Below are 22300 nucleotides of genomic sequence, written 5' to 3' on the forward strand. Positions count from 1 at the left end.
ACCACCCCCCCCCCCCCCCCCCCCCCCCCCCCCCCTCGCTTCGCCGAGGAAGAACGGGCTGCGTCCCTCCCCGCCTTCCTCCTGCATCGACCTCTTCCCGGAGCCACCGGAGGCGCAGACGTTGGGACAGCCTCGCGCGTCCCACGCCGGTGAGTAGCCTCGTCCTCCCCTTCTTCTCACGTTTGGCGGGGTCCCAATCCGTGCGAGGATAGCTGGCATGCGTTTGGCTCCTCGGCTAATGGTAGGTACGCGTTGGGTGGGTGATCGAACGATCGCGCTGTCGTCCCCAATCGAATTCAGTGCTGGGCCCCGGTGGCCGGTGGTCGTCGCTCGACTCATCCGATGGTCGGATTGCTTTTGTCGCTGTCGCTCGACTCATCCGATGGTCGGCTTGCTTCGTTGATTACGATCTGGTTGCGATTGGGTGCTCATTCCGTGCGTGCTCTTTTTTTTTCCCTCCTCCTTCGATTCCAGGAATGCAGAGCCAGATCGTGTGCCATGCTTGCCGGACCGTTCTGCTCTACCCGCGAGGCGCGTCCAGCGTCTGCTGCGCGGTTTGCAAGGCCATCACCACCGTGCCGCCACCAGGTACGTACTGGATGCTTGGTTTCCTTTTCCGACTGCTTGCTCCTCTGGGACTGGGACGCGGCAATAATCGCCCCTGATTTTAACCTGTGCAGCCAATCGTGCTACGGCACAGCAAATTAGCTACGGGTACAAGAGAAACGAACATTGGAGTTTCACATTATGTACCCTAATAATAATAATGTTTTGATAGTAATAGACTACATAGTTTCGTGGCATTTGGCTGGGTATTGTGAGTCTGTTTACCAACACACATGAAAAATGGATTGGACAATAATTTACATGTCACAAGTAACTTTATCCTTTCTGCATACGTGCTGTTCAGTTTGTTTGGAAAAGTCGGTTGTTACTAAAGTTCAAGCTTGACCATACCTAGTTGTACTGTATGCATCTCTTTGTTTAACATCTGGGTATCATCTAGGATTCATGCTAGTCTAATACTCTGATGAGGTTGCACTTGCACTTGGTTTTCTCTTGCTGTGGCCTTCTGGTTCGAAAACAGAGAAGTTGGAACTTTGCTAAAATAATGGACAAACCAGTTTTTAAGTTTACACCGTCAGGGCACTGACAATTCTCCTGTCGCGGTCTGCTCTGTATAACTTGCATTTAGGTACTGGGTACTGGTTTCTGTGCTTCTAAGTGTTTGACTGATGCTGGTACACCACAGTGGGTACTTTTCTGTATGTGTGTTCAACCGATTGCATGTATTCTGTGATCCTAGCATCAAAGCACAAATAGGAATCCAAAATTGTCAGTTTATCCACCATCAGAGGTTTTCACTACATTTCAAGCCTCTGTTATTCTTAAGAACATGTGTTATCTATAGTGTTCCACTTGCCATCTCTTCTGCCCTCTTCTGTAGTTTTCCCAATAGCATCCTAAAAATTTGGTGAGTCCCATATGATCATCACAAAAATAAGCATGTTAGCTCACAGGTCATGGCATTTTAAATTGCTTTCACCAGTTTGTTTCTATCGCTGCCTTAGAATGTGTTGTAGTTAAAAAAACTACATCATCTGTGTTTATGTACATTAGAAGCTAATCCCTCGCAGCTTTGGTAACAAGCTCTATCTTTCTATCAAGCTACAGATTCTGTATCCTTTCCTTCTGTCCCTTTTTGTTCGCAATTTGTTTCTGTGCTCACCTCTATGTTCCAGTCATATTACCACCATGCATCGTGTTCACTATTTGTTTTGCAATGAGGCAAATCCTACAATATGACTTAATATGTCTTATCTTCTCTGTTTCCAATGGAGTTTTTTGCCCCTGCTTTGCATGAAAAGAAAAAATTTACAAAGGTCTTCTGAATACCATTATGAGATTTATAGTTGGTTCATAGTCCTTCACACACTAGTTTGATTTTCTTTTAACTTGATTATTTCAGGACTGGATATGGCTCAGCTTATATGTGGTGGTTGTCGAACTTTGCTGATGTACACTCGCAGTGCAGACACCGTAAGGTGTTCATGTTGCAACACAGTCAATCTTGTTAGACCAGGTACTATTGATTTTTTCCTCTATCCTTCCCTCTCTGAGCTTTTTACATAACTACTTTCAGACATTCATCATCTCTTTACATAGATGGGATAACAAGGAATTACTTTGTTTGACCATTGTCACTCACATTGAAACTGATTAAAATCTATGCATAATGCCATAGTTTTATGTAAATATATTATTGTACTAAATTAAGTTATGATATCTTCACATGGTAATCTGGACATGTGGCACACATGTTTCTTTCTGGTAACTTGTTCTAGCATGACCTATAAACCAGGCAAAAGATGCTCCATTTAGGAGGGCAACAGAACATTGAACAATGGCAGTGTGCTTTTTCAAACCTGTAAATTGTGGGCCTCTATGTGTATCTTGTTCTGTTTTTTGGCGGCTTGTCCTTTTTTAAGTGGCTGGGGATGTTTTGTAGCCTGCTGAGGCGTTTCTGCCATTCGAGGCAAAACTGTGTTTTCCTTCTTTCCTTTAATGCAAGGCAGAGCTCCTGCCACTTTTCTTTCAAAAAAAAATTAGTTGGGCATGGAGCTTAGGTTGCATGTCCATTTGTGTGGTTATCCCTTATGATGGACAATTTCTCTTTTGTGCAGTGAATAATATAGCTCATGTGAACTGCGGCCAGTGCCGGACAACTTTGATGTATCCATATGGCGCACCTTCAGTAAAATGTGCCATATGCAATTATGTCACGACTACTGGAGTATGTCAAGTCTCATTCTTTGCCTACTTGCCATGCAAATGCAATCAGTGTATTATGCAGAGTTTACTGACCTATGTTCTGAATCTCAGGTAAATACTGTGGCACCCACTCCATCTGTGAGGCCAACATCAAATGAGTCTTCATATAGTGGCTCATCTACTTCTGCTGTAAGTCCTTATCAATGAAATTCGATGGTTTAACTAGTCATTCTTGAAATGTAGAGTGATTTATCACCTTTTTGTTTACATCCTGCAGCCTAAATCTCAACCTCAAAATGTAACCGTTGTTGTTGAGAACCCTATGACAGTTGATGACAAGGGAAAACTTGTAAGCTCTTTTTGACCTACTGAGTTGCATATTTTGCATTGTTGACTGAACCATCGTTTGATTAACTTCGTTTTGCTCTTCACACAGGTCAGCAGCGTTGTAGTTGGAGTCACAGCTGGGAAAGTGTGACGTTATTGCAACTTCGTACTTTATTCTTGTGTGTTCTATATACAAAGTTAGAAATACCATGCAGCATCCAGTGATGGGTTGCTTGGACATCCTTGAAACAGAGATACACCACGAAGTATTTGTAGGACCTTGCTAATGGAACCATGGTCGGACGCTGTGTATTGATTCTTTTGTGTGTATAATATGGGCTCTGTTAGATTTCTGTAATCAGATAATTGAGGGGAATTACAACATAGTTTCATGTTAGACAATTTGTTTGTTTGTTAGTTTGTGCTGTCTTGGTTGTTCAAAGTGTGTTACTGTTATGGCTTCAGCATATGCTTTCATTGTTTTGTTCTCTGGATTGATTAATAAACCGAAGCTGCATTTATCGAGTTTGTTCGCTGATTTGAGAAGGACGAGTTCTCGAGCCATCTGGGTTTGACTTGCTTTCTGCTGTTCGGCACTTCAGATCTGCTTATCAGTTCAGATTTCCGAAACTACTTGGGCACCGTCTGGTTCTCAGAATTGAACCAGGAATGGGGGAGTCTTTTCATTTTGGGGCTGTTTGGATGTAATACTGAATTAGAAACAGGATTGCAGTTCGATTTCCACAGAATTTTATTTTTTGCAACCGTGACGTAGCGCGTGTTTAGGAGGAAATCGAGTAAAAAAAAGCCGTATGGTAAAGGCTGGGTTACCGTGGTAAGCAGCAGAGATCACCTAAAAGATGCTAGAGTATTATTACCTCCGATCCTTTTTATAAAGCGTACATGTATATTAAGATTTAAACTTTAAAAAATTTAACCAATAGTTTGACTAATAATTTTAACTATTACTCTGTATAATACAAACTTTTTTTTTTGCGGGGAACTGTATAATACAAACTTGATATGGTTAGATTCATAAACAATCGTACTATCCAATAATCATAATTTTATAAACATAAATAATATAATATAGAATAAATGAATGATCAAAGTGTTATTTAGGAGACTATGCCGTCTTACAAAACAGAATGGAGGTAGTATTACACACAAGACGAATTGGTGAAGCGGACCGACCAAGCACACCACAGGTATCTACTGGACCAAAAGACACCATATTCAGAGCAAAATCGTTACAAAACCATATTCATGGCAGAATCGTTGACGACTGCAACCTTTCAGGGGCACTGCTCGGGTCCAAGAGAGCAACAGACTGTGTGTCGCTTGACGATGGAAATTCATACTACCGTTTCTTTTAGGCAAGAAACCAGCAGCACAAACCCTGCGGGAAGTCACGGGCAGTCGGGCACCCGTCCGGCCACCAGCCGTCGATCAACGACGTAGCCCAAGGGAGAGGGGCGAGATCAACGATACAAGACGAAGGATACGTGACATCAAAGGGGCGCCAACGGTGCATGTTCTCCTTGACTACATTCACGTCTGGGAGTGGGAGGTGGTGAAAGAAATCGTATTACGTGGACACACCGGACGTGCTGCTATGACGCTGCATTGTTTTTTTTAAGGGATAAGGGATCAGGAGGGACCGAGAGGGGGCCAGTCCCTACTGAAATGCATTAACAATTAAAACAAAACAAACCAGTACAAGACCAAAGAGACAAGGAAGAAAAACAGAAAGCCCTCAAGAGACAAAGAAGGAAATAAAGAAAAATAAGGCAGATCACTTATCCCTCAAGAGCTTCTGTAGACATGAAGAACATAAGGCTGCTGTAGACATGAAGAAATACAAGGAATGTGCTTCTATTTCACGAGGAGAATAACCAAGCCGAAGACTTCTTTGTAGATATAAAGCCTGCAACTATCTCTGGAAGCAGCCTCTCCTTTGAAAATGAGGTTGTTTCTCACAGTCCAAATACTTCACACATCAGGATAATAGTTTCCATAAAAAATGGCACATTGAGCTGGGACTTGAAGTGTTCAAGCACTTGAAAAGGTCCCAACAAACTTGGCACAAAAAGACCGACAAAGCTCCAGCAGGTCCTGACAAACTGATCCACCGTTTCTTTACGAGAATCATTGGAAAGAACACAAGATATCCTCTTGTCATTTTTTCCACACTTCCTTTTTATTTTTATTTTTTTCGTCTTACCATTATGGAATTGATTTCTTTTTAAAGATTAAGAAAGAGCCTAAAAAGCTTGAAATAAATAATAATTGTTTCGATGGAACCTTCTACTCATAATTGACAATTGATACAAGCCTTAATGAATTAACTGCCTTCTTTTACTTAGAATACAATTAAAATTAAAACGCAAAATAAAAAATCGTCATAAGACCGAAGATGCATATTCGCTCTTCTCAAATGTTCCTAGCGCTAAGCCTGTCTTGAGCGACTATGCCTTAGTCACGGCTCAGCACCAGGAACATTTGAGGAGAACAAACATGCATCTTCGGTCTTACGACGATTCTTGATTTTGTATTTTAGTTTTAATAAGTAAAAGAAGTCAGTTAATTTTAATTGAGGGAGGAGCTGTGTGGGCTGCTGGCATGGGGCCGCGTGGACCACTGCTGTGGGGCGGCACGGCGCGGCGCGTGTCGGTGTGGGCAACGTTGAGGCGGGGCAGCGCCAGGCAACGGAGTAGGCCATGGCTTTGCTCAATGGGAGGGAGAAGAAGGTGGAAGAGTGATTGACATTGCAGGGCCCATGGTGACAGCTGGGTCCCATAGATAATAGCAACTAAGAGTGTTAAAATATCATCTATCCCAATCCACTCAATCCCTCCCACCAAAAAAAATGTACGGGCTTCATCCCTCAAATCAAATATGAGATGGGTCCAATTCAACTCTTAAAACTAGGATAGGTCCAACCCATCCTACATGGTCTGAAACTAAACACACGCGAAGATCATCAATGAGGATGGAATGAATTGGCAGACGACCTAAGCCTAGCATAACACTTGAAAGATCTGCATTGTCCATAGCCTGTTGCAAGGACAAAAAGGTATGACAATAGTGGACAACCTTGTCTGATTCGCTGTGTTGCAGAAAATTTTCTATAGGTTTGCCCATTAATATTGATAGAAAAGAAACTAAAAGATATTTGTGCACGGATTAAATTTATAAAATGATCATGAAACCCCTTTTCTCGAGGAGCTTGAATCATAAAATATCATTTAATTCTATCAAAAGTTTTGTCCAAATCTAATTTTAACATAAAAACATGCTGATTAAAAGAACACACTTTCCTAGAAAATTATGATATTAACATTAATTCTCCTACCTTGAATGAAAGCATATTGTGAGTGATGTCTGTAATTAGGCAACTCTTCTTTAATAATTCAGTTTGCCAAAGATTTTGCAATAAGACGGTAGGCTACATTTGTGAGGCTAATAGCTTTGTAGTTTTGGTTGGAATGTCTCTTTTGGTATAAGCACAATATCAGTGCAAGGTTTTGGAAATGCTAACGAAAAATATGGAGCTACCCAGGGAGAGCGCAGGGCTGAAAGAGAAAAGACGTGGGGGGGGGGGGGGGGGGGGGGGGGGGTGAAAATGACATGCTGAAGCGAAGGGGAGAGAGAAGATATGTGGGGACATGTAAGAAAAGGGGGGTGCTGCTTGCGATTGTGTGCATGGTAATTTTAGAATCTTGATGCCTCTTTGGAACACTCCTTTTTGGAGACCTGCTAGTTAATGTTTTCTTAAACGCTAAACGGTAAACAGTCGGTCACCTACTGTTTAGCCATTATTCGGGCAAAACGTCCCATTAAACGGACTAAACGGCCAATTAAACAGGGTAAACGGATGATTAAACGGAAACGGCGCACCACTATGTAGCGTTTACACGGTGTGTAAACGGGCTAAACGACCGTTTAGGCGAACAGTGCCTAGTATATGCGTGTGTTGAGACTATACTTGTAATGACTTTCAAATCAGTTGACATATCAAACCATTTAGAAAACTCTAGAAATATATGAAAACTTTGAAATCAATTCAAAAGGTTTGCCATAACTTTACATTTATATCTTAAAAATTTTCAAACAACAAGTACAAAAGCATTTGCCACTTAGTTTTTATATATGTTAAAAGCATAAAACTCAAAAGTTAACCAAACTTTCAAATCGGGTTGAAATAACTTGATCCATGGATTCAAAACCAATATACACAGTATGAGTACAAAGTTTCAACAGCCCAAATTTTAAGGTACATACAAAAAACTTCAACTATATGTAGAAAACTTTTAGCACCCCAACTTTTTAGTTGATAGCAAAATACTTTCGTATTTAGCTATCTTCGAAGCCTCTATGAAATGACTTCATACATTAAAAAACATTCAACATCTAAGGTGTTGTTGGGCTGTTTGACACATCTCCACTTCACTGCTGGAGCCGTTTTTTTCTTCAGCTCCAAAAACAGCTCTTTTTTGCGACTTAGCTCCACAAACAGCTCTCCTAGAGGAGTTGAGGCTGTGTTTGGTAAATTGTTTAACAAAACAACTCCTCATAGTAGATGTAAATGCTATATTATCTATAATGCCCTTACTCCCTCTCCTAATTCTCTCACTTTTTTCCTTCTCTCTTTCTTTTTTCTCCCGGCACCTCCCTCATCCTCTTTCTCCCGACATCCGCAACATAGCAGGCCCTACCTTGGCAGCCCATGCTTCCCTCCCTAGTGGCCGCGACCCAGTGGCTACGCGTCCTATTGACCCACGTGCCTTGGCCTAGCGGTGGGCTGTGCACCTTGGCGGCCACGCCCCGACAACCTACACGCCCTTTTTTTGCGCCGACTAGGGGCAAATTTGACATTCGTGCACGATGGGGTTTCACGGATGCTATTTTCAGCTCCATCCTGCACCAAACCTTAGTAAAGAGCAGTATTTGAGGAGTTCCACGAACTGATGATGGAGCTGTGCCAAACCGAGCCTATGTATAAAGCTTATGTCTACCTAGCTTTCAAGTCAGTCGGAATTTTTTTACATTTAAGCAAACTTTAAGTTTACATAAATATGCAAAACTCTAGAAGAGAGATGGGGAGGAACCGAGGAAGCAACATGCATGCCGCGCGCTTGCCACTTCTAGTTCTAGACTAGAGTAAGATAAGAATTTTAGGACCATGGCCACCTTTTCTCTTGTTTCCGCAGCAAAGGCAACATGCTTCTATTTGAATTTTGATACTCTCTATATATACCCGTACTCCCTCCATCATCGTAAACGGCGTTAGCCCCCTCCATTTTCCTTTTTCTCTTTTTACATTCTTCCTCTCGGCTCATATCTCTGCACTTCTTTTGTTTTTTAATAGCACAAGGGTGTGGCAGTGTGGCCCTAATATGGGAGAATATTCCAAATTTCCAACATTTTTAGCTGTTTACCCTTGCTATTCTTGCTCAGTTGCTCGGCCAACTTTGGGACTTCTGTGCAACGCACCATGTGATCGACCGCGTTACATATATGCTAGTACTAGTTGTAGTAGACGGTACACTGTGTAGAGCAGAACACACACAGCTAGCAATCCACCATGACGAGGCTCGAGGAATTCTTCTTCTTCCTCATGCTGGCCGTCGTCTTCCTCGCGGAAATCCAGGTAATGTAGCTAGGAATTGCATGAGAAAATCCGTTCATTGCCACTCAAAACTATAACAATTCCTTGGTTGCCATTCAGAATTATGTCTTCCCTTCATTGCCATTCACTTACATTTTTACTTCCCTTCATTGCCATTCCGTCAATTTCATGCATCGCGGTGTGAAAATGGCTGCACGCAGCCATGAACCATAGCCTAGCCCCGCGGTTTGTGGTGAATCGGCTCCAGCGGCACCCTGCATGGGTTGGTGTCCCCTCACGCGCATAGAGGAAGAGAGAGATCAGAGATGACCGCCGAGCACGCATGCTGGTTGCTGGAGCTCGTGCTGCCATGTCTTGCGCCGCCCTCACAGCACATATATGGGAGCACAGCTACAGCTAGAGATCCACGGCGTCGCCATCCACGCCGTTGCTAGCTAGTCCACCAGCCGCCGCGGCGCATGCAGCGAGGGGCAACGCATCGACCAAGAGGAGGCGGCCCTTTGGGGTCCTGCCGTAGCCGTCCTGGAGGGTAGGAGGCAGAGTGTCCGAGCTCGTAGAGGTTGCCGGCCGTTTTCCTCCGACGTCACCACTATCTCGGGGGTCCAACTTCCTAGCGCGCCGCGCGCGTCGCGCTGCCATGCTCCTCCAACGGCGACACCATCTCGGCGTCCGTGCACCGCTAGCTGTGCTGTTCCCTACCATGAATCTGGACCTCACGCAGACGCCCTGGGCGTCGCCGCGTGCGTGCAGCCACCGACGCATACGGACGACGGAGCCCGGCCCGCCCAGCTTCAGGCCGCGCTCGCCCATTTGCTTGTTCGATCGCTCGATTCAAGTTTTGTTCCGCTCTTAAGTTTGCTTCAGTTTAGTTATTATCTCTTGCCCTGCCTCCTTCATCTGTGTCGCCCGCAGCAGACGAACTGAACGACAACAGTCTGCTCATGATTCGATAGTGTACGACGAGATCGTTCGCGTTCCCGATCGAGGACCTGTGGAACGTGACGGTCGGCTCGGCGACGGCATCGGCGTGACGGTCGTCACTGGCATCCGTGCGATCGATGACGGCTACGCCATGCCGGAGACCGCCACCGTCGGTAAGGCGGATAATCTTGTATGTGTTCTACTCCCTCCGTCCCAATTTATCTGTCGTTTTCGGTGTCCGTGCCACGACTTTGACTCAATTTGTATAAAATATGTGCAACATTTGTGTCTCTAAATAAATTTGTTAAAAAACTAAAGATCTTTCCAATAATGCTAATTATGTATCATAAATAATAATATTTTTCAATATATATTTTGTTAAAGTTGTTTCTCGGGAAGCGAGAACGACAGATATTCTGGGACGGAGGGAGTACTATCTAGCTACTACTAGCTTCGTATGTCGTGCTTACAAACGCATGCATGTGATTAATTAGTAGTCATAGACTCATAATGGTAATGTAATGAGGACGTGCTTGCATCGTGTGTATACTCCGTACGTATACTACCGAAGAAGCGTAGCTAGCAGTAGTACTAGTTTGTGTTGTTTCTCCTGTTCCATTGCCTCGATCGTGGCTGTCTGGGCCGGTATCAAGGTTTGAGTGTGTGACGGCCCAAACGGCCCAGGGGGTAAGGGACAGCAACGGCTGCGACATCACCTGCCGGCCGCTACTGCCTTGCGAATTTGGTTCTGGCTCTGTCCTTGGGTTCACTGTTTGCTGACAAACAGGCGGGCGTCCATAGCAAGGGCGTGTTCGGCTGGTACACTTTCAGCTGATTTCGGCCAATTCAATAATATTTTGTGAGAGAATAAGCTAAAGCAAGCTGAAAGTTAGCAACCTGATGCGGGCCATTCCCTTGTTTAGTGGAACTTATCCTGGACCAAAACACCGGCCGGCGCCCCAGCAATTGGTTCGTCGGTTGCGCCGCAGACCGGCCGGCGCCCCAACAGTTGGAGGAGCCGTCGACATGGAAGACGGCCAGCAACTGCTCGACGAAATGCCTCCCTCAAGACTCATTCAGAGCTGCATTCCGATGATGTGGCAGCAATCACCTCGGCATACCCATCTAGCATCCACATACTCATGCCGAGTTGCCCCTCATCGATTCCTTCCTCACCAATATGGAGAAGTTCTGGTACAGGTCCCTCCCTTATTTTTAGAGGAATGCTATAAGACACACGTTTGTTTCTTTGGTTGCTGGCACACAAATTTTCTGTTCGTTGGATGGACATCATGTGTCTCGTTGCCACCGTGCCATTTCTTTCTCTGATTTGGAGGGCCCTTTGTCGGTACTATCTAAAATTGGGAACGCCTGTCCATTCCCCATTTCTGAGCGTTTCATTTGCTCTTCCTCTTCTTCCCCAGCCTCGACGCTCTCCCCTGCGCGCTCCCAAGGCGATTTCGTCATCGCTGCGGCGATTGCTCCGGCGAACTCGCGCTTCCCCGTCGCGGAATCATGGCGAAGGTATTTTACAGGTTCCCGGTCGTGCTCTGGTCGCTGTTTTCCCCCCTTGTTGCTTCTTTGCACTTCTGTACTCGATCCCGTTTCTTCATGGATCTAGAGACTTGGGTGGGGAATTTTTATGGGATCTAGGTGGGATAAGGTAGGGGATTTGGGTGGGAATTTCAATGGATTCGCGAGCAGGCTTTTCGGTGGGGCGAAGGATGGAGGTTGTGGAGGTTGTCCGCGGTTCTCGTCAGCATGACGATTGCTGGCTCGTGTGCGTCGCCCGGATTGGGGGCAGGGGAGGCTGCTCGGGGATGGGTGGCGCGGTAGATGGTCGTCGGCGTTCATGATTTGGGGGATTTGTCCTAGTTCATGGAGGGATTCGCATTTTGTGTTGTATTTGCCTTGGTTGCGGCTAGGGTTCTGGGTGTGGATTTGGTTGCCACAGTGGCGGCTGCTGGAGGTGGATGGGGTTCACTGATACCTGCATGCTGAACCAAACAACATTCCATCTAAGCTGAATGCTGGTTTTGTCGGGTGGGGTGGTCTTTCGACAAATTTGGGACCTGGGAGGCATGGGGAAATGCTGAGTTGTTGGTTTGGTGAAGGTGTTTTTTTGGCATATTTGGCTGCAAATTTTCTAGGAGCAAGGACCTGCATGCACTATGGTGTAGTTTGTTTGTTTCTTACTTCTACTGTTCTAAATGCATATTGGGTGAATCTAACTTGACTTGTTCATGTATTACTGAGCATGTGTGTGTACTGTCCTAAGGAAAAGTAGTATTGTTTATTCTTGTTGAAAGCTAGTGGAGAGCCTTCATTGTCATCAGAATGTTCATATGTTCCTGTATCACTGAACTAAATATGTTGCTAAACTAAATATTCATGTTTAGTTTTATTTATCGGTACTGCAATGCACATTTAGAATTGTTGTATGCTATTAGGAATTCAGGATGGATCGGAGCCTTTCTCTTGTTCTGAATGGTGAGCGTCCTTTTTGCAGGCCAAGTCTTGAGCCTCTGCATGTTTTTTTTGAAAGGAAATTGCCTTCTGTTACTAGTAGCAGATAGGAGTTATTATGCAGTCAAATAAACATCTCCGGTCCTAGTTTGTATTATAATGTGAAATTTGCTCTAATTTGCATTGAGCATGAGCTTGCATTTTTCTAATTTGGTCTAGCTTGCATTTTAACCTACATTAAGTTCATATGTGTCTCTGCTGATCGTAGTTTCCTTGTAACATTAAGTCTGCTTTGTGATAGTAGTCGCTTGTTCTCTGAATATCTAATTCTAGAAATCTATTGATGTAGCTAGTGTGAAATTGTGATTTGACTGCATGTTGGATGCAGTCATTATTCGGTGTTTTATATGTAGGTTAACGGTTCTATTAGTCTCTTTTTTAGTTTGAGTTTCATGGATGCTTCGCCCATTGATGGATTTGTAGCATTAGGTTAGTTTCATATCAATGTTTGAATGGTTAGTAATTGAGCCTTTCAGTTGTTCCTGCTGGAGCACGGTCATCAGGGCAGCCATCTGTGCCTACTGCATCAGATGCTTCTAGACATTTTACAACACCTATAACTTCTGTACTTTAGAGAATTTTTGCTAACCTTGTCAAGTTGAGATTCAGAGGGAATTCAACATATTGTGCAAAGTTAAAGCAAATGAAATGCTCAATTTTTTAGTACCTGTTTTCTGACAATTTGTATTTGGTTCAGGATGGCAGTTCTGATCTGCTCCCTCTCCATGTTTTATTTTAGGTTCATGCTGATCTGTTTTTTTCAATTGTGTCGTCTGTTCCATGTGAATTTGAGAATCAGTTACTTAGTTGTTGCTGCAAACTTGGACTGAATGTGCCATTGTATTTTCAGACTTTTCAGATAATTGTTCTAATGGAATAAATTGTGTCATTCTCTAGCTGATAAGAAATTGTGTCCTGAACTCCTAAATGGGGTTCAGTAGCGCCGTTGATTCTTGATCCAGCGGACACAAAATTCATGTGCACATTTCTTCCTTGTATTTGCGATTGGTTGAATTTGTTGTGGGTTTCTAGTCTGAACCTGCTCAGTTGCGCTAACTGAATGGAGACCTATCAATTTGTTTTGTTGTTTTTAGTCCGTGTATTTCACCAGTTTGTGCTAACTGAATGTAGAGAACAAATGATATCCAAATTAGAATTGCACCTGTACTATGTAGTTTTAGGATTGTATACTTCTTTTTTGAGCATTGCTACATGGCATGGGACTCGGTCCCTCCTAGGGAAGCCACCAAAGAATTTGATTCTTTCTTGTCATCACGTGGATTCCCAGCCCAATCGACTTCAGCTTGTTCCTATGTTTGTGTTGCTGCTTCCACTCGTTTGTTAAAAATTTCAGTCTAAATATGTTTATAATGATTTCATATATTTTTTATTTAGAGCTATAACTGATTTTGTATATCTTTTGTTGTGTGGGTTCAGTTCACCCTCTTATATTACAGTCTTATTGTTTTTGAACTTAATATATTACAGTCTTATTATTAGTAGGGCAAGATTATTTCCTTGCCTGTCAGAGCTAAGAGATCGGTCTTGTTTGTTGCTGCTTGTAGTTTAGGTGCTAGTTGAAATGCGTATTTAGCCTTCTGTGATGTTACTACTGCTCTAGTTTAATAAGCTGCAGGTCTAAGTAAGGTTTGTCCTGTACATATATCAGAGAGAAGCAATTTATTTTATGTCAGTATGTTGTTGCTCTGTGTTACTGTAGATTATTTGCAGTAAACTATGTATATAGGTCATCTAAAGAATTGCAAACAAGAATAATGTAAATTGCAAATATGGAGAACCGCAATTGTAGTTTAGAGTATATGCAATTTTTTTAGGTATATGATGAACTGGTCTCCTCTACATATCTACCTATAGGTATATGATCATTCCTTTTCCATAAATAAATATGACATTAGAAATTAAATGACTTAAAGAGACATTATAGGGTTGTCATAACCTAGGCAGAGCAAAACTAACTTTCTGGTCATATTGTGATGTTTTTAGTTGACTAATGAACAATTATTTTTCTTTTGAGACCTGTACACTGAGTCTAGCACATACAAGATTATCTTACACTATTCTATGTTGCGTCATAGGAGTTCGGGAGAAATCATTTGAAAGTGCTATGAATGTTTCAAGAGATAGGACTGCAGGAGAACATTTTGTAAGTTGCACTACTGAGCTTTCTGCTACCTAATTTTATATTAAGGGTCTTACTTTTGTGTATATTCTCAACTGGTATGCTTGTCCGTTCTTGTTGGTGTTGTTTGTAAATCTGTATTATGATTCAAGGAACATTAATGAGCTGCATTCTATATTTATATATATATACATATTATACAGTATAATTGCACTATTTTAAATGTGTAATTTTCATATATACGTTCTATAATTTTTCATGGTCATATTCATTGTGCCTTGTTTATTGTTAGACATCTGTATTATGGTGTTAACCTGTATTGTTAGTCTAGTGAGTCGAAGCCTTTAGTTTCAGGTGCATACCTTTAGTCAGTTCGCATGTCAGATAGCGTTGTACAGTCGTCTCTTATGATCTTGTCCTACTAGCCTTCAGGATAGTGGATTCAGGTGCTCTCATGTTAGCACAGATAGTGGAGTCAGGTGCTCTCAGGATAGTTGTAGCCTTGTTAGCATTCTGTGTAAGGGTTTGTGGTGATGCTGATTCTGCAAATGTGATTAGTGTGACCCCGTTTGTGTTCTCAGTCTTAGGTTGAAACCTTATCAGGCGCTGCAGAATTCAACGTTGGCTGGGTCTTATCTTGTCTGCTTGTCGTGGGGGTTAGGACCTCCCTGCGTTGGCGGTTTCAGAGATAGGAGCTTCGCTGACGCTTTCTTTTGCTGAGAATGGAGACCTGCGTTGGCTGTTTTGTGTTGTTGCTCCCCATCTTTGCTTGTAATTGTGCTGGTCTGGGGAGAAAATATTGTCTATTGTCCTTCCATAGAAAAAAATTGTCTATTGTATTTGTTATTGTGCTGCTCGTCCACATATTTGCTTGCACTTGTGCTAGTCTAGGGAGAAAATTTTATCTATTGTCCTTCCATAGAAAAAATTGTCTACTGTAATTGTCTCTTGTAATCTGTGTTTGTGTTAGATGAAGGATGTTGGATGTAGAACAAGAGTTGGGACTTGTTTCTTGTGTTTTCTAGTTATTGAATCCAAAATTTAAAGGCCTATGATGCAAACTATTGTTAATGAGGTGGCTGCCTAGTTGCTTATTGGCTGTGAGCTTCTAATTCCACTCCTTCGGAATTGGTATATCACACGCGTGTGTTTTCTTTGTTTGCAACACGGCCGTCCGATCTGTCTCTCGCTCAATCTGTGCACTCCCTCAGCCGCATCCGCTCCTTGGTTTCGATGTGAAGCTGATGGGCTGGCCCCACCACCTTGTGGACTGTTTGTATCTCGGGTCTCGCTCCGGGGAGCCGAGCGGTCTCTTCCTTTCCCCATTTCTTCTCGCTCATTTTGCCTGGCAGGGAATGGATGGTCAGATGGATTCCATGACAGCCACCAATGGTTATAAAATTCTTAATGACTCCATCTGAATGTCCAGCTGAGGCCAAAGTGCTACACATGCCACTGAAGGCTAGCGGTTTTTTGCATTTTTTTTGCCATTCATAAGTTTCGTTTACGTCACATGCATCCAGATTAATTAACACAAGATGTTTGATAGTTGCCTATTTCTATGGAGTTCATAATCATGTCAGGCTATCAATAATTATCACTTATTAGGTGTGCCAAAAAAGGTTCTATGTCCTTATATATTTCCAGTGTCTTGTTTTTTTGGTTGTCGTGTCTTTCTGTGGACGTTAGTAGTAGGTGTATTACTATATCAGGTTGTTGCTGTGATGCACTGATGCCCAACAAAATTTGCTTCAATTTCATGTTTATCAGCACGCGCCTCGACGGTCGATCTCTTGGACGGCGGGACTCCACTTCCAGCGCGCCGCGAACCATGGCAGCAGCGGCCACGACCTTAAATTGGGTGAGCTGTAAACTAGTACGAACTTAATTGTGAATATGAGATTGCTTCAACAGTCAGGCATAAGTTTTTTGAGCTGGTTACTTAATAATTGCAATTAGCAATGCTGTAAATTGCAAGTATTGAGCTCTGCAAATTTAGTGCTAAGGACATGTAATATGTCTACTTTCAAGGGTTGACTATTAGTAAGGAAATCATTCTTCCATAAGAATCCTTCCAACTTTGTTTACTTGGGTGGTGTGTAGTGGGTTGTACATGGTGTAGTTTACTTGAGTGGTTTTTCACATTTTCTAGAATTGTGTAATGTCCTTACTGGGCCACGACTTTTCCTTTGTTTATTCCAATTTGTGTGGCCAACACCATAGTTAAATTAGTAATAATGCTAGTATTTTTCTAATAGCTAGAGGCAAATCATTACTGAAGCTGCACTTGCACGTCAATGCTCAGTATCTAGCCCTTGAAAGTTGATAGCAGAGGCAGAAGTGTCCTTCAGTATTGTTGTTGATGTGTCTTTTAAGCTCTGTAGCCTCATGCAAAGCTAACCTGCGCTTTACATACAGTTTACTACCATGTTTCAGAGATTTCAGGCTACATCCCTTAATAATAATTTAACTAATTCTTGGTAGGAGGCCGTTAGAGATTTTAGACATTTATCTTCAGTGCTTGTCATAGATCTGCTAGATTTTTAGACATTTATCCTGACACATTTTAGAAATTTGCTAGTACAGGATGATTGAGTCCTGCACTGATGAAATGTAATAGTTTAGTTTGTTTTTCTTTCTTTCTGACATGTGCTACAATTTGGTAGGTTGATTGAGTCATGTACTCATTAGTTGTATACCCTCACAATTATGGTTTCATTTCGAGGACTCTTTGTGAAGACAATGACCCAATGGAAGTGTTGGTTCTGTTGCAGGTTAGTCTTCCTCGTTCCACTTGTCTTTGTCTTGTGGGGGCATTTGTGAAGAATGTAGAGTGCTCACTCGTTGGATTACAAGGTTCTTGTTTCTGTTCAAGGATAGCTAACATTAGTTCTCTTGTAGATATATTCTCAGGCAGTTAGACTGACTAGCTGCTCTATAGTTGAGTGAACTGTAGTTATTTGTGAATGTTTTTTGTGATATCATATGAGGAGTGTCATGGCCTGCTTTGATAAGCAGGTTGGATTAGTGGTGTAGATGTCGTCCAAGTTATTTAGTGATTTATTAAGGTGGATTATGTATTTATATACATATAAAGTATAATTGCAATAACAATATGTATTATTTGCACTATTTGAAACGTGCAATTTTTATATTTCTGTTTTGTAATATTTTAAGATGATATTCATTGTACATTTTTTTTACCGAGAACATCTCACTATGGGTGAGGAAATATTTTTGTTATGTTAATTTCATCAATATAATGCATTACACTTAATTTGCATATAAGATTGTGCAAAATCTAGCAGCATATGAAATAGTAATTGGGTGCTCTGAGCTAATTTTGATTTGTGGCAGAGTCGTTATTTTGTCAATAAGCTTGTACGTGTGTTTACTAAGCCAATAGTTGCCGAAATGAGCAAAACTTCAATTAGCGGTTATCGGTTTGTCCGCTCGTTAGGCTTCGGCGGGCCTGGTAAGGTTTGATGGGTTTGATTCACGGACCCGTTAACATTGCTGCGCACAGAAACAACCAGAACAGAATTAGGCGTTGAATCCAAAATTCATGTGCTAGCTTTTTAAAAAACACATGGTTTTTCCTCTATTACAATTCGTGTATTTTGAAGCTAAAAAACACCCATGTGCTGGATGTTCCCAAAACACACGGGTGTACAGTAGACAGGCCCGTCTAATCTTGAGCATTTTCAAGTTTTTGTGAGATGTGTTGCCTAGATAAAAACAGCACTCTGTTTACTATTTGAGATTGCACATTGATGGATCAATCAACAAGCCATCACTTCTATTTCCATATCTTTGTGTTTTTTATAGATATATGTCATCAAACAAATTAATAGTCAAAGTTGTGTCTTTAGGGCCTCATTGCTGTCCAAAGCAAAGTTTGATTCTGGCTAGAGGAAGTACATGAGATAACTAACAAAATGCTGATCCTACTTTGATATATCAATGTGTGAATCAAATCTTTTATCCATATGCACAGTTTTCTTCCACCATCACTGTTTCACCACCGAACTATAAAAACACTAAAAATGCAACCTGAGAGCAACATCACAGGTTCTATCTGATTCACAGAATTTCAGTCCCACAAGCGCCATTTGCTGACACCTCTTTTTGGAGGTTTATATTATCTGGGCATCACAGATGAAAATGGTCAGTGTTGGTTCCATTTCTAGCATATGATAGTCTCCTTTTTTAGTGAGTGATCATCGCTTTTTCATGTGCATTTATTTTCCTTTGCACGAAACCGTCTGCCCTGCCTAAGCGATGCAATGGTGCTGATGGCTGTTAGCCAGTGCAGGCATATGTGTTCCATTGCACTACACTTCACACCTTCAGAGATATGCTACTAGATACTTTTGAACGATAAGCACAATCAAATGCAAGTTGACACATAGGCCCAGAGATTCTCCCATACCTATACAGTGAATGTTACAGAGTAAAACAAAGATAAATACTTGCTCAACCTACAAACAAAATATGCTAATTCTATATTCCTTTTGATGGGCTAATTTCGTTTAGTTTCGGCCTTGTAGATTAATATCATTATCAAATTTACATATAATGTCAAGTTTTCAGAATCTATTTGGTGTGCATGAGTATAAAAAAAATCCCTTTTGTTGTATTCCTGAAGATAACCAAAGTGAGGCAATTGCTTATCCATCTACATTTTCTTCTTTGCTCATGACAAAATCTGGCTACTTGAGATCATCACTTTATGCACCATAGGAGAGTGTTTTTGTGAGTAATAAAAAACAATACAGGTCATACATTACAGCAAGATAGCAATTGTCACTGCACTCCCAAGATCAGGTGGTAATCTATCATTCTTACTTAACCTTATGTCATTCATTGAGCTAAAACTTTCAGGTATGCTTTGTAACCTATTTGCCACAAAGCACAAGCAAGTATAGGCTCTGGGCTCAAAATTACAACGGTGATGTCAGTTGCATTAAAAAAAATGTCCTCAGTCTGTAAGCATGAAACTTTAAAGAGTTTCTACAACTTATTTTTAACTGAAATAAACAAAACTTAATCAATTAGCAAAATAAGGTACTTTATATTCTGGGAATCTTTCTTCCATATGAATTGCCTATTTTCTCTTCATGAAACCATGTACTTGGCATTCTCAAATTCCATTGCATAATTTCAAGCTCTTATGTCAGAACTAATTCAATGAATGTTTATAATTGGCATTAATTAATTACTTGATGAAGCTTCCATACCACATCGTGATTATTTATCCCACTTAATTCCATTTAACTTCTAGGCAGTTTGTGCCATGGTGCTTATCTGCTCAACCTGCTGGTATACACACTACACATGCTTCCCTTTTTGGTTACCTTGCCTCTTGCGTTTGATAGATGAAACCGTTGCAGTTTATATATGATTTACACTGTTACCTTAGTTTCCCCCTGGCATTGCGAGACTGTTACAGCTACTAATTTTAATCATTTTCATAAAAGAGGATAAGACTGATTTGAAGACATTCTCATTCTACTAATTTTAATCGTTACAGCTACTAATTTTCATAAATCTCTACTCTGTCATACATCTCCGATCGTCTATTTAAGGAAAGTCTCGTTGCTGAGCCATGCTTGTATTCCTTTCTTAATTTGATTTACATACTACATGAGATTTTTGTGTTCCTTAGCACTTTTCTATGTTCATTGGCAAATATTAGTTACTATGAAAGAATACATATACCTTAATGCGAAGCAACGGAACTGTCAACCATTTAGTAATACGTAGACGTAACACATTTTCTGTCATATATTCATTTATGTGCAGCGTATGAAGAAGACTATGTCCTGTCCATTTGGTTTCGGAAGCAGGTTATTCTCACGGTTAGAAGCCTAAAAGTCATTGTAATTCCAGGTTACTTTGCTTAATTACATATCATACCCTACACAGACACATTGCCCTTTCTGATTACTCCAGTCGACTAAGGATTGTAGTAACTTTTCTGCTGCCCACTTATCAATAGTGTTTCACTATGTGTAACTGCCAATTTTGCTTATCAGCCACGTTGTATCCGACTTCACTGAAACTGATTTCACAATGGCAGCACTCCACGTACTGCTTTCTAGTAGTACTATATATTATGAACAGAGGTGTTATTAGGAGTATATATTATTGCCTTATAATCACAATATACTTACATATAGAATATTATTTCCTACATTATTCTTTTCTGATGCTGTTGTTTGCTGGGATGGTAATGGATTAGGCTTGTAGTTCTCCTCTCTGTTAGAAGTGTTGGTTCTCACCTGAAACAGGTGCTTCAGTATCTTTGTCTTTCGCTGCTCTAAACTATGTAACTGTATTGATTTCCATGTTAATGGAAATGGGGGTATCCTGGTTCGAAAAAAGTTATGAGCGAGCTAGGTTACTTTTTTGTTGGATCTCCTATAAGTATAATTTCATCAATCCTCACTAGTACTAATTAACAATTTTCCATGTGTATAGGTGTGGATGGCCCTGGCTTCATAGCGCACGACTTGACCATCCAGAACACGGCTGGCTCTGTGAAGCAACAAGCGCTGGCACTTCGGTCCCGCTCGGCCTGGTCTGTGGTGTACAGAGTGTCTTTGGAAGCCCACCAAGACACGCTTTACGCTCAGGACAACTACCAGTTTTACCATGCCTGCAAGATCTCAGGCACGGTGGACTTCATCTTTGGAGACGCAACTGCTGTCTTCCAGAGCTGCTTGCTGGTAGCGCGCATTCCTCACCCAGGCCAGCAGAACGTCATAACAGCACAAGGACGCTACCAGGCGAGCAGTGCTTCTGGATTTGTATTCCAGCTCTGCAACATCACTGGTGAGCCACTTCTACGCGAGAAGGCTGTGGAGACGTACCTCGGACGCCCCTGGAAGCCCTACTCCCGTGTCGTCTTCATCGAGTGCTTCATCAACTCCGTAGTTGACCGCCGGGGCTACCTGCCTTGGAACGGTTCTATGGGTCTTGATACTCTGTACTACGGCGAGTACAATAACTCTGGACCTGGCTCCGATGTGAAGGGCAGGGTAAACTGGCCAGGATTCCATGCCATCACCGTGGCTGAAGCAGCCAACTTCACAGTTGCGAGTTCTACACCTTCAAAGCCGGCTGCCAGGGGCAGGTGTGGAGTTCACACCTGGTCTGTCACGGTGCACATGCATGGGGATGTGTTCTTGATTAGCTGGTTCGAGTTGTAGGTGTTCTTCTTGTATCAAGTAGTATTTATCTGTCTAGGTGTGGATCATGGCAATATGATGTTTGGTATCTAAATCTGTCAGGGATGAATGTGTGTTGCCAACCTCCCTTGGCTAGTTGGCTTACTAAAGTTTGAAGCTGGTATGTAGAGCTACAGGTCTTATAGACACTAAGGTTGACTGACCAAAGGTCCAAAAATATCAAGATCGATGAACCTTGGTAAATTATACTGGTTTCCAGATTGAACTTCAAAGTTCTAGTGTTCATGCTCCAGTCTGAAGTCTGAACCCCCTCTGTTCTTTGATTTTTTTTTTCAAACTTTATGTGAAATCACTTTGATAGGTTTAACTAAGATTTGTAGAGGGTACAAAGGGCTTTAACCATATATGGTGATCAAATTCATAGGTTAATAGATGCAGGGGCTCAAGTTTGGGAAAATAAATTGTTTCAGCATGAAACACCATATCCCAATTTAGTGTTATTTGGCCAAGATTGTTCTCAATTTTTGTACTCAAAACGTGTTTAAACTTGATCATGTTCACCTTTTATGTTGAGTTCAAAGAATAGTCTTTAACTTCTAGTTCATGAATTGGCATGGTTTACCTGTAAAACTTGAAGAAAAGTTAGTGTCAATGGGTTACTGTCAGTCTGTTTTCCGACTTTGAAGAATATGACTGTTGAAAGACGATGATTTCATTCTAACTTTAGGTGCATAGAACCTGACCAAAACATGTTTATTTTTCAATAAGACCTCCGCCAAACTTAAGTTA

At 41.8% G+C, this 22300-nt stretch overlaps 2 protein-coding genes across 2 annotated transcripts; both read left to right on the forward strand.

Moving 5' to 3' along the window:
• On the forward strand, positions 1-3582 carry LOC136485335 (protein LOL3-like). The gene is made up of 7 exons (XM_066482515.1): positions 1-149; positions 475-588; positions 1970-2083; positions 2685-2794; positions 2884-2961; positions 3050-3121; positions 3209-3582. Exons 2-7 carry the CDS (start codon positions 477-479, stop codon positions 3248-3250), a joined length of 528 nt encoding a protein of 175 aa, XP_066338612.1. The 5' UTR covers positions 1-149; positions 475-476; the 3' UTR covers positions 3251-3582.
• A 7439-nt stretch (positions 3583-11021) lies between these two features.
• Positions 11022-21783, forward strand: LOC136486221 (probable pectinesterase/pectinesterase inhibitor 32). The gene is made up of 4 exons (XM_066483391.1): positions 11022-11176; positions 16089-16179; positions 17093-17174; positions 20802-21783. Exons 2-4 carry the CDS (start codon positions 16150-16152, stop codon positions 21530-21532), a joined length of 843 nt encoding a protein of 280 aa, XP_066339488.1. The 5' UTR covers positions 11022-11176; positions 16089-16149; the 3' UTR covers positions 21533-21783.
• The last annotated feature ends 517 nt before the right edge of the window (positions 21784-22300 follow it).

Source organism: Miscanthus floridulus, chromosome 1, assembly GCF_019320115.1.
Source record: "Miscanthus floridulus cultivar M001 chromosome 1, ASM1932011v1, whole genome shotgun sequence".
Lineage (NCBI taxonomy): Eukaryota > Viridiplantae > Streptophyta > Magnoliopsida > Poales > Poaceae > Miscanthus > Miscanthus floridulus.

Excerpts from the sequence above, each read along its gene's own strand:
- LOC136486221 (XM_066483391.1), top strand. The coding sequence starts at position 16,150 with ATGGCAGCAGCGGCCACGACCTTAAATTGG. Across the intron at positions 16,180-17,092 it reads CGGCCACGACCTTAAATTGG|GTTAGTCTTCCTCGTTCCAC; the intron begins GTGAGCTGTAAA and ends GTTCTGTTGCAG. Across the intron at positions 17,175-20,801 it reads CTCACTCGTTGGATTACAAG|GTGTGGATGGCCCTGGCTTC; the intron begins GTTCTTGTTTCT and ends CCATGTGTATAG.
- LOC136485335 (XM_066482515.1), top strand. The coding sequence starts at position 477 with ATGCAGAGCCAGATCGTGTGCCATGCTTGCCGGACCGTTCTGCTCTAC. Across the intron at positions 589-1,969 it reads CACCACCGTGCCGCCACCAG|GACTGGATATGGCTCAGCTT; the intron begins GTACGTACTGGA and ends TGATTATTTCAG. Across the intron at positions 2,795-2,883 it reads ATTATGTCACGACTACTGGA|GTAAATACTGTGGCACCCAC; the intron begins GTATGTCAAGTC and ends TCTGAATCTCAG.